General features: G+C 39.4%; 1 protein-coding gene across 1 annotated transcript; it reads right to left on the bottom strand.

The window, feature by feature from the left end:
- Positions 1 to 3863: 3863 nt before the first annotated feature.
- LOC109007983 lies at positions 3864 to 5069 on the bottom strand. Its single transcript, XM_018987902.2, has one exon. It carries the CDS (start codon positions 5067 to 5069, stop codon positions 3864 to 3866), a length of 1206 nt encoding a protein of 401 aa, XP_018843447.2.
- Positions 5070 to 13029: the final 7960 nt, after the last annotated feature.

The following is a 13029-nucleotide window of genomic DNA, read 5'->3' as shown; positions in this document are numbered from 1 at the left end:
AGATCCTTCTCATTTTTTATGATGATTGTTCCTTTTTCCCATAACACTAAGTTCCTAGTAATGGTCAATTTTCATGGACAGAAGCCGCAACAAATAGTTTAGAAAATAGTGTCAGCATAAGCATTATTTTTTAGAAGATTTTGGTGGTAGAAAATAGTGATAATTTGATCATTTTTCCACATATTTTTCCCCTCATTATTTGGATAAAAATTATCTATTTTTACATAAAAAAAAAAAAAAAAAAAAAATGATATTTTTATTTCTTTTTCCTCCAGCTGTTAATGAAATTTTTTGACATGATCATAAATTTGACTCTTTACGTGCACCCCAAACCAACATTACATCCATTTATACATTTCTGAATCATTTTACAGCATAATATCACTTAACATCCACTTTCATGAAGTGACTCAATTTTAGTATTACATTTGCATAATCCTTTCATTTATGCTACTATTTTAATAAATCATCAGCCTATAGTTTAGCTAAGTAGTGTGCATGAGAATTATTGAATACACATAACAGTTAGTTAGGAGTAGATCAGTACTGCATTAGCTAAGTAGTGTGTGGATCCAAATGCTAGGTCCAAAGTTTGAATCCTAATAACTTTTGTCCAGCTTGTAGACGATGACCTTTAAACTTTAAATAAAAAAACAATACTCATGTATAGATTTTTTTCATAGACTACATGGATTTCCATATGATTGATAAACATAGCACATGATCCACTTTCTGATGCTAAAAATTTTCCCATGACACTAAAATATCAAGCACATCATCATAAGAAATAAACTCATTCCAGACTAGAGAATACACTTTAACACACTTATCAAGTATCACATACAATTTGAAAATACACTTTTTTAGATGTTGGGGATTACATCCATTTCACATACACCAAAATATTGCAACTGCAGTTCCAACATCTTCAAAATATATATGTTGTTCACTATATATATACATACATCTTACAAGTAGATGGAGATATGTTGTTGAATAGTTTTTTTTTTAACTGAAGAGCAGGTAGCCACATATATAATGACCCCATCCCAAGTTTATTGATATGCCATCACTTATGGCAGATGAAAATCGTTGTAACAAGCTAGACACTTGAGATTTACAATAAAAAACCTAAAAAACCCATCCCATGCATCATAAGACCAAAAGTATAACCAAACGTATAAACTAAACAAATAAACCAAAACCAACTAGACAAGCATACTTTAAATAAGTTTGCAACAAAATCAAACCAAAAATTAGTATCTAAGATTAGGAAGACCAATCTTGTCCATCCTAACAATGCCTCTCAATTGTCACGGAAAAACATCTACTTCTGCATATCTACAAGTCAAGCCAGCTTCCCCTTGTCGAGACAAAAAATCTACAGCTTGGTTAGCTTCCCTATAAATATGTTTAATAGAGAAAAGTACCCCTTGAAGCTCCTTATTCACCGCTTCCCAAAACTCCCAAAGGTACCACACCGTGCAACTACCATAAATGATCCAATCAACTATTATTTTGGAATCACATTCAATTTCCACATTAATGAAACCCATTTCTTTACACAACTTCGCTCCCTCAAGTAAGGCCCGGAGTTCATCCTCATTATTAGTACCCTGACAAAAACAAAACAGAGAAAGCACCTTTTAGCTCACCATGGCCATCTCGGATAACACCTCCTCCCCCACAGGACCCCGGATTACCCCTACAACTCCCATCAACATTCAGCTTTACCCCATGAAGAGGCGTGCGTATGCACCATAGGACTATACGTTGTCTACAGGCGTGCGTATGCACCATAGCAATATCCAAAAAACCAAGAACCTGTGCATCACTAGCCGAGACAGAGTCTACTTTGGCATGTTCAGCCATCAACATTCTGATCCAATATTTAACAGATAACCAAACACCTTCAATAGACTCCAAGAGACCTTCCATGCGCACCTTGCACATGCATTGCCAAAGTATATACATAATAATCGTGGGCAATAAACCAATAGTAGCCCCTTTTGAGACAATTTCTTTGCTATTGAAAACCAAGTGGAAACCCGCCCCCACTAGGTACCTGCAGTCATCACGGTCATCCCTATTACCATTTCCACGTGAGCCCAGACCTGAGATGCAAAATCACCCGAACACAACACATGTGCCAAAGTCTCACATTGCCGATTAGTGCAGCAATCACATCTAGACGCCAAATTAATACCACATTTTAGCACTTTATCATCTATAGGAAGACAATTAAACCTCGCCCTCCACATACACAAGGATACTGTTTTTGGCAAAAGCTTATGCCAAATCCACTCCATTTCAGGAAACTTTGAATGTTTTAGTTGAATGACCTCCCATGCACTAGTTGTCGAGAAAACACCATCCGAAGTTGGCTTCCAAATGAGAATGTCCGTCCCTTCTTTCTGTGCAGGTAAACTACATAAAATCTCCCCCATAGTCTCCACTCCAACCAACTCCTCTAACTGCTCTAAGTCCCAACCATTCATTTTCCAACACTCTTGTATTTGAAGGAGAGGATTAGCAATTGCTGACGCACGTAAGCAGAGTGGCTCTGAATCAAGCCAACTATCAAACCAAAAAGACACCCTTCCTTCTCTCACCCCCTAAATAATATTATCACAAACATCTGGCATTACTCTCATTACCGACCTCTAGAATCTCGAACAAGCTAGTGAATTTTTTGCAAGTAGTAAATGACCATGTTTCACATACTTCGCTTTGAAAAAGTGAGTCCAGAGATTATCCACAGCCAACAAACGCCACACAAATTTCATATGCAAAGACTGTTGCATATCCCCAAACTCCCTAAGACCCAAACCCCCTTCAACAATCGGAACACACATTTTGGTCCAAGAGAACCATTTCTTCTTAGCCTTACAATCCACATCTCCCCAAAAACAAAGTAGATAATATGACATTTATTTTCCTCAACGTGACCCTCGGTACATCAAGTACCGCTAAAAAGTGCGTTTCCATACACAAGAGAACATGCTTTAAAGGCACTAACCACCCCCTTGAGAAAGCAACTTAAATTTCCACCCGGCCACCTTATTACGAATTTTTTGTAAAGGAGGCTCAAGAGTTCTGACATTAAGGTGACAAGAGACTAGAGGAACCCCTAGATATGTCATAGGAAAATTCCCTTCAACAAAACCTGAACACCTCAACAAAGCATGCTGACGCGACAAATATGCTTGGAAAAATAAATAGCAGATTTTTCCTTGCTAATTTGTTGTCCAAACCAATTTTCATAAAGCTCCAAAGTTCTCAACAAAATCCAAAACGACTGTATATCACCATTTGAAAAATCAAAAGATCATTAGCATAGAGTAAATGAGAAATCAAAGGTGCTCCAATCGGATGGTAAAACTTACCAATACTTCCTTCCATAAATTTCTTATTCAAAAGTATGGAGAGAACTTCTTCCATAATAATAAACAGGTAAGGCGAAAGTGGATTGCCTTGTCGCAAGCCTCTAGTAGGTTGGAAAAAACATTTATAAGTACCATTCAGCATAATAGAATACCACGGGGATTGAATACATTCTGCAACCAACCTGCAAAATTGGCCATTAAAACCAAAACCAGCAAGGACCTCCAACATAAATGGCCAATGGACTCTGTCATAAGGCCTTCGCCATGTCAATCTTCATTATAATATTACTGCCATTATTTTTCCTATTCATCGAATGAACCATCTCCTAGCCAAGCATAATATTTTCCAAAATACAACGGCTCAGAATAAAAAGCTCATTGCTCCTGCGAAATTAGCTTAGGCAACAAATTTGTCAATTTTTTAGCCTAAATCTTAGAAAAACTTTTATAGGCCACCAAACCTTTTAGGTCTAGCACTTATGGTATCAAAACAATGTAAGAAGAGGAATAAAACCTCGGCAAAGAAGCCCCATTAAAAAATTCTCTCGTCGCTTCCACCACGTCATCCTTCAATATCTCCCAACAAGCCATATAGAAACCTGATCCGAAGCCATCCGGACCAGGCAAACTGTGTTTTGGAATAGAAAACACTGCTTCTCGAACCTCCTCAACCGAAGGGGCATCACAAAGCCATCTATTGTCCTCTTCAGAAATTAAAGGTTGGACTAAATCTATTAAATCCACCTGTTGCACATTCAACCTCAAGGTTAAAAAAGTTCTAAAGTGGTCTAGAGCCCCTTGGTGAATCTCCTCCGGCGTTGCTAACGTTTTCCCATCCGCAAGATGCATGGACAAGACAAAAGTGGCCTTCCATCTTTGGTTAACTGAAGCATGAAAGAACCCGGAATTTTGCTCCCCTTCTTGAAGCCATTTTCTCTTTGCTTTTTGTGGCCATCTACTTTCTTCCCTTGCCTCCCACTCAACCAATTCCATCTTAGTCAATAGGAGTTCTGCTTCCACTTTTGGCTCACGCATTTCCTGAAGTTGAAAATCCAGAAATTCCATTTTTTCTTCCAGTGCCTTGATAGTTAGATCAACCTTGCCAAAACTATTCCTATTCCCCATTTTCAATGCAACTTTAAGCTTTTTCAGTTTAGCAGCCAGCCTCAATAGACCATGACTACATTCTGGTTGCACCCAAACATCCTCTACAAATTTTGAAAAAGATTCATGCAAGCACCACATATTTTGAAAGTGAAAAGGAGATGGTCCATATGACGATCTCGGTAAACTCAAATGCACCATCATTGGGCAATGATCAGACGACTTCCTTGTTAAATATTCCATAAAAGTCAACCCAAAAGTATTAGAGAAATTAATATTTACCAAGGCTCTATATAGACGTGCCCAACTTCTTGAGGATCCCTCATGACCATTACACCATGATATTATTCGGCTCTGAGAGCGCATCTCCACAAGTCCACAAATATCCACACAACCATTAAATTCTGACATTGCCAACAATGACCGTGGGTTGCCCCCAAGCCGTTCAGAATCCGAACGAATTGCATTAATGTCACCGACCACCAACCATGGGGACTCATTAACCTGGATATTTCCGTGCTCCTCCCATAGCCCTCTGCTCTCTAGCTGAGTGCATTTTGCATAGACAAAGGTCACCATAATATGGTAAGAAGCCAAACTCAGCCAACCCGAAATCGGTTGGACATGTGCACTACTCCAAAATCATATATATCCTTCCAAAAAATCCAAATTTCCCCCCAAAAGATTCATTACAACAAAACTTAGGTAACCCCAAGTAAGAAGCCAAACGAGACATTTTTCCAGAATCCTGGAACGGTTCCAAAATTCCCCCAATACCCACCCTGAGTTTTTTGAGTAGAATATTAAGGCGCTTCCAAGAAGTATCCAAGCCCCTAAGGTTCCACACCAAAATTGTATTAATCATAAATTCAGTTTAGAGTTGCGAGTAGCAACCCGCTGTGACTATCAAACCCCTTGCACACACTAGACTTTACTGACGAGGTTAGTAGTATTATTCTCTGGATCAGACTCATAAGCTTTATCTTTTATCAGTATGCCCACATGTTCATCCTGTAAGGCCCAGTTTTGTTTTGTGAGGCCGGTTCGTGCGTGAGGGCCCAACCCCTTTTCCTTGGAGGTGTGCGAACGGCGTCGTTTGGAGGTTAGTAATTCCTTCCTCAACCTCTTTTCTTTTCCCCCCGATTTCTTCTCCCCCTCTTCCTCTTACGGTTTCTTTTCTTTTTCTGCTTCTTCTGGGTTCCCTTGCGCAGACACTCTCTTCATAGGTAACCCATTTTCACCAACCGCATCTCTTTGTTTTTGTTGGGTTGATTTCGTGCGCATGGCCTAAATCTCCTCATTTCGATTTTTCCCTCCATGGCAGCAGATCATTGTGTTTCCCCTTATCGTGTACCTCTGTTTTTGGTAGCTGGTTTTGTTCCCTCTTCTTACACCGCTCTTCCTCTTCCACTTGGTGATTTTTCTGCCTACAAGTATCTCTTTCTCCCTCTCTTTTATTCTTCATGTTAGACCCTGAACTCAACCCTCTCATTCGACCCTCTCTGTTTCATCACTTGCAGACGTTGTTGTTGCTTGTGGTTTCTAGTTCTTGGGCCTTCGGTTTTGGCTTTTCGTGTAACCAATGAAACCATTATGGGAGAATTTAACTTTCATTGGTAAGCTATTCTCGTTCTTGGTCTCATACGCACCCACACACACTTTCACTTCAAGTCAGTTTATTTCACTTCAATGAAATACTTGAAAGTGTAGTTCGTGTTCTTGGGCATTTTTGTGAGTAAGCAAACACTTTGTGTTGGAATGGTCTTGGAATTGTTGATTATTGTGGGTTGGTCGAGCAGTAAACCGGGTGATACTTGGGATTGATTAGGGGCTATTTTTTTTTTTGTACTGTTCGGGTTGCTATACGACAGTTTGGAGTGGAGGTTAAATTGTTTGGAGTTACATTGTTGTTGTAGTTTTGGTTGAGTTGTGATGATTGCTTGGAGTTAGGGGCCATTGAAGTGAGGTTGATCTTTTGATTATTGGTGTTTGACGTTGACTTTGGTGGGTGTTTTAGTAAATATTAAGATTAGTATATGGTATTTTGGATTGAAATTCGGGCTGTCCAGATTACTACATGGTTGGCTTAGTAAGCTATTTTTGCTATAATATGGTTTGGGATTGTGGGTTTTAATTATTTAGATGGAGGTTATGTCAATTTTCTTTTAACACTTAGTTTATATATTTTATTTTATGAATAGGTGACGAGACTGATAGAGGTCATTTTCAAGGCATAGATAATACACTGCAAGAGTCAGGTAAGCGGGGTTCCTATACTAGATTTGCATAAAAAGAAATGAACTGAGATTGGTTTGTAAAAATGTGCATGTTGTTTTAAAAGAAAATGTGAAAAACAACCTCTGTAAATATATTTTGCATTTACTCATGAGATACGTATGAAAGAGAAAAGAAATGCTTTTAACATGAAATGTGTAGACATGAGCAATATTTGACATGATTCTGAAATGTGCAAAAGAGAGCGATTGCGAAATCCGTGAAATTTTGTACGTATGACATAAAATGATTTGGGTTTGTTTATGATCAAATGGAAATGATGTGAATATGTTCGGTTAGTACGATATGTATATGAAAAACCTTTGGCATACTTATCTATTTTATTCTGATTCTAAGTATGTCTCTGATATGATGATACTGGTTCACGTGATATGGTTGGTACCAACATGATATGATATGATATGAGTGCACCCACTTTGGAAACAAAGTGGTCTTTTATGTGTTCTTTCCTATGTGCACACTCGGGGCTCCGAGATTGAAAAAGGGAAAGTTTCACAATATGATACTGCCTGGTTTGGCCACCGGGGATAGCACAACCTTACCACGGGGGTTAAACATGGTATATGATATGATACGATATGATATGATAAGATGAAGATATTCAGTTATGTTATGCCAAAGTGTTCTTGAATATGAAATGGTTCTTGAATATGAAATGGTTTATGAATATGAAAGGGTTGAAATGTCGCTCTGATTTTTTCCAATAATACGTATTGAGATATGCACATGAAAATAAAATGTTTTGTAGCTGCATACTAAACTTTCTAAAAAGGGCTCATGTTTACACACTAGTATAGGTTTTCTGCTTACTGAGTTGTTGATAACTCACCCCCTTATCTTCATTATTTTTCAGATGATATTGACGACCCAGTTGGGGGCCAGGAATAGAATTTGGGGATTGGCTAGATATGGATAGACGGTCGTGTACCTAAGGGTACCATTGTTAAGAAGAGTTTGAGGTTCTTCTTGATGATTAGATTTATTGAGACTTAAGATGTATCAATTTATTATGTTAAGATTTAATTATATTTTAGGTTTAGTAGGACCTATGGTTTTATCAGTTTGGTATGTTAAGATTACCGGGAGATTGTGGACCCTTTGATTTATTATTATTGCATTAAAGACTGTGTGGAGTTTGTAATGAGTTTATTTAGAAGCTATGAGATTGATTTCGCTTATGAAGTCTTTGGAGATTTTTCTTTGGATGTGTTGGGAGACATGTTTATAAGTGACAGGTAGTAATTCTCCAAGCCACCCGGATTTGGGGTGTTACACATCCTCTGCCCTATCCGACATATAGCCCCTAAGTTCTTCAAACTGTAAACCCTGTTCCGAGTTCCCACCACGACTCTCCATCTCCAAAACCTTTGACACCACATTACACTATCCACAATCAATCCCCCCCTCAGCAGAAAAACCTTGCAATAACAACTCAAATTCAAGCAATTCTGATTCTAACGAAAGTTGAGCACTCTGCTGGATCAAAACACCACATTGAGCCACTCTCGGATCAACTTCACGTTTAATCTCCTCACATACCTCCTCATCCTCCATTTCATTTCCTGTAAGGATTTAAGAGTCAAATCCTCCATAGTCTTTGTGAGATCTCTAGTTTCACTTATATTTTTTTTAAATCCTTATTTTTGAGGTGTTATATTGTTATTTTAATTAATGTGTTAATTAATTATGTTGTTTGTTATTTGTTTTGGTATTTTATTTTATTGTTTTGTTAATTTATTTTAGAGTATGTTATTTTGATTATTTGTATTATTTTTATTTTTGGGCTTGTGTTTGTTTTTGGGCTTATTATTTGTGTTTTACTTCGTTGGCCGTGTGTGTGTTGTGAGTGTTAGCTGATGTCCAGCCGAAGACCGGCCCAGCCCATAGTCCCGGCCCAGCCCGTGCGGCCTGTGAGCAGCCAGCCCCTCCCCTTAAGTTGAACGGCGTCGTTTGGGTCAAAGAGAAGCTAGGGCTTCATCTCTTCATCTCTTCTCTTCTGCGCCGCACACTTCTTCATCTTCTTCTCCTTCTTTCTTCTTCTTCTTCTTCCGTGAGTGCCGCCGTGCCACGCGTCCGCGAGAGGACTTCTTTTTCTTCACGGCATGCTGCCGTTATTTCCTTCCTCCACCGTGCGACACGCACGCCATGCGAACCGCCGCATTTGGCCTATAAATAGGCCACGGCTTCTCATGGTTTTGGGATCTCCGATTTTGGTGTTATCTGTGAATTTTAAGTTTTAAAACCGAGTAAATTTTGTAAGCTTTTTCGAGTGTGTTTGGTTCGGAAATTGTGAATTTTTGGGTGTAATCCGAGAGTTCAAAGAGGGATGTTGAACTGTGTTTTTGAAAATTAGTTCCACTCAATTTCTTGTTAAATTTGGGTTGTAAATGGTGAGTGTTGTGAGACTGTTGCCGTGTATGGTGTTGTGAATTTATTGGTTGTTGCTGTGTAACAAAAACCCAAGTTTTTGGGCACTGTCTTGCTGTGTGCTGCTGTTGCACCATTGCCTTGTACAACTGTCCATTCGATTGATCTTTCAGATTATTCCACTCAACGTGTGTATGTAATTTTCCAGTTTTATAAATAAATTGTTGCATTTATTGGCTTTATAAATTGTGGTATTTGTGGAACTATTGACTGTATTAATTTGTTGGAAATTGGGCCTTGAGTCGGATTGGAGGATGGGATTACGCGTGAAATTATCAAACTGTATTTCGACGTTATTTGAGAATTTGTAATTGAATTATTTAAATGCATATTTCAATAAGCTGTGGAAAAGCATATTTATCGTTTTATTAAATTGTGCGGTGATGTCACGAAGTCTGTTGGATATTGATACTGTTGCATGGATGCGTGTGTTTCACGACCCCAAGCCGAGATGGGGCATTATCTCGGTGGAGCTTCTCTGGTCACTCGGGAGCGAAACAGACTGACGTGACGTCCCCTGCGTTGTCGCAGGGCGACAACGGGAACGGACGAGACGGTAACGCTCCCGTACCGATTCTGTGACCTTTGGCTGGCGAGGTTAGAGGATGATCGGCTATGTACGCGCTAAGCGCGGAACCGAGCATCACTCGTTACGAAGTCTCATGCACGGACGTTACCCGTGATGTGACGAAGAGAGCCAGGTCGTGCGGATGGTCCCTAGGGGAGACCGTGGCGCATGCTTAATGACTAATAATTCTGATTGGACCAAAATGGAATTTTTGGTGTAAATGGTTAAAAAGAGTATTTTGGGAATAAATATATATTTGGTATTATTGTGAATTATGTGCGTTTGGGGACACGTGTTTTTTGTTTATATCTCTTGAATGTTATTTCGGTTAATTATGTACTAAGATGTCATAATCTCATGGTGGTGTTTTACCCTACGGTTCCGTTTTATGGTTCCGTAGAATCTGACGCAGAGCCTGAGTATGAACCTGAGGAATCAGCTCCGCCAGAGGGTTGACTTGCTGAGTTACTGTTCAGTGTTGTGGGATTTGTTTCCCCTATGTTATTTTCTGTATTTACTTTATCTGTCGGATGACTGTTTAATCCTTGTAAAGTTATGTTATATGTTTTTTAAAACAAATTTTGGTACTGAATAAAGAAAGACTTTTTATTTCTCCGCTGCGTATATTATGTTGTACACTTATTGCATGTTGTACACACTCTGAGCATTGGTCGATGGGGTGCGTGATCCGTGTGATCATCATCCCGGTGTCACGAACTCCACTAAAATAACACGTGGGGGTCGAGGGCGCCACAGGTGGTATCAGAGCGGTCTGGCTCTGGGTAACACCATGTAAATACCTAGGTGCAGTACCAGAAATTTTTTTTGTATATTTTTTTAATTGTTATTTATTTTAAATATCGAGTTTTAAAAAATATACGTTTTTATTAGAAGGATGGACCGATTTGGAATACCACATCCGGAACCTGAGAATGACTTGACTCATGCTGATGTGAATTATGCTATGGCTAGAGCCTTGACCCGTATGACAGAATTTCTCCAACAAAATTATCAGCCGCAAAGAGAGCAACAAAATGGTTGTCCGTATGAACGCTTTTTAGCTCATAGGACTCCTGTGTTTTCCGGACAAGAGGATCCACTTCGTGCTGGGAGGTGGATTAGTGATCTCGAAAAGACATTCGAGATATGTGGGTGCACTGAAACTCAGAAAGTTTTATACGCAAGTTACCTACTGCAAGGTGATGCAACTGCTTGGTGGGAAACCAAGCGAGAACTTCTGGTAATGGAGTTAGGATCTATTGCAGCGGTATCTTGGGTACGTTTTAAAAGGGAATTTAATGACCGGTTTTTCCCGAACACTATGAGGAAGCAGAAGGCCCGGGAGTTTAATAATTTAGTGCAAGGGGAGATGACGGTTGAGCAGTATGCTCGGAGGTTTATAGAACTCGGGAAATTTTCTACGCATTTAATTGCCACTGAGGAAATGCGGATTGAGCGATTTCAGGAAGGTTTACGTCGGGAAATTCGTAGACAGGTTGCTTGTCTGCAAATTCCGACCTTCCAACAACTGGTGGAAGTTGCTACAATTGCAGAGCGGGAATTTATTGAGCCTATTACCGCTTCATTTGGACAAAAGAAAAGAAATTTCGGGGAAGGTAGTAGTACTGGGTCTGCATCTAAGTTTACTACCAGGACTGGAGCCCGACCGCAGATGACCACTGGAGTACGAATGGGGGGACGAGCTCCAGTTTGTGACAAATGTAATAGGTCGCATGTAGGTGAGTGTCATTTGTCTAGGATTCAATGTTTCAGATGTGGGCAAACGGGGCATCTTGCTCGCAATTGCCCTACCATGTTTTAGGCAAACCGAGGTGGTTACCGAGGTGGAAGGACTACCCCAAGACCATATGTTCAGGCTAGGGTTTATGCAGTGACCCCCGGTGAGATAGACGAAGAAGCACCAGAGACTCAAAATGCTGGAGTCATTACAGGTTCAGATTCCTATCCAATCAATTTGATATTGATGTATTGTGTGTTTTGATTGATAGATTTCATCAGTAATTTTCTAATTTATTTTAGGTAGAGTTCGACTATTTGAATTTTATGCATGCACTCTGTTTGAATTTGGAGCATCTCAATCGTTTATATCTACTACTTTTGCACGGATGTGCAATTTAGTCTTTAAACCTTTATCGCAGTCTTTATTGGTGAAGTTGCCAAATGGAGAGACTGTTTGGTGTTCTAAGGTTACCCTAGGTTGTCCTTTGATGATTAGTGGAATGACTCTTAAAGCAGATCTGATAATGTTTAAGCTACTTGAATTTGATATTATTTTAGGAATGGACTGGTTATATCAGTATTTTGCCAGTATTAATTGCCGTAGTCGGATAGTTAGTTTCCAACTACCCGGAGGGAAGTATTTAGAGTTTGCTGGGAGTAAAGTAAAGTCAAAACCTACAGTTATATCTGCCATTCAAGCAAGTAGAGACTTGGCAAGTGGAGCTGATGCTTTCTTAGTTCAAGTAATGTCTGTACTTTCAGAAAAGAAATCTTTAGCAAAAATTCCGATTGTGGAGGAGTTTTCCGATGTATTTGTGAATGATTTACCTGGCTTACCACCTGTTCGTGATTTGGAGTTCGCCATCGATCTAGAATCCGGTGCGGCACCAGTTCATAAGGCCCCGTACCGAATGGCGCCAGCAGAATTAAAAGAGCTGAAAAGTCAACTACAAGAACTGGTAGATAAAGGGTTTATCCAGCCTAGTTATTCACCTTGGGGCGCACCAGTTTTATTTGTTAAAAAGAAAGATGGTACTCTCAAAATGTGCATAGATTACCGAGAACTCAATAAAGTAACCATCAAGAATAAATACCCCTTACCTCGGATTGATGACTTATTCGATCAACTTCAGGGTGCAACAACTTTTTCAAAGGTTGACCTAAAGTCGGGATACTATCAATTGAGGATTAAGGATCAGGATATACCTAAGACTGCCTTTAGGTCTAGGTATGGGCATTATGAGTTTAAAGTGATGCCTTTTGGTTTAGCCAATGCCCCTGCAGCCTTTATGGATATGATGAATAGGGTATTTCGACTTTATCTAGATTCCTTTGTGATTGTTTTTATTGATGATATATTAGTTTATTCTCGAGATCCGAAGCAGCACGCCGGTCATCTTCGTTTGGTTCTGAGTAAGTTGAGAGAACATCAGCTTTATGCAAATCTGAATAAGTGTGAATTTTGGTTGGAGGAGATTAAGTTTCTTGGTCATGTTATGTCCCGGGATG

This window comes from Juglans regia, chromosome 10, assembly GCF_001411555.2.
Source record: "Juglans regia cultivar Chandler chromosome 10, Walnut 2.0, whole genome shotgun sequence".
NCBI lineage: Eukaryota > Viridiplantae > Streptophyta > Magnoliopsida > Fagales > Juglandaceae > Juglans > Juglans regia.
The sequence above is the reverse complement of the archived record's forward strand: the minus strand, read 5'-3'. Positions and strand labels throughout refer to the sequence as shown.

Excerpts from the sequence above, each read along its gene's own strand:
- LOC109007983 (XM_018987902.2), bottom strand. The coding sequence starts at position 5,069 with ATGGTGACCTTTGTCTATGCAAAATGCACTCAGCTAGAGAGCAGAGGG.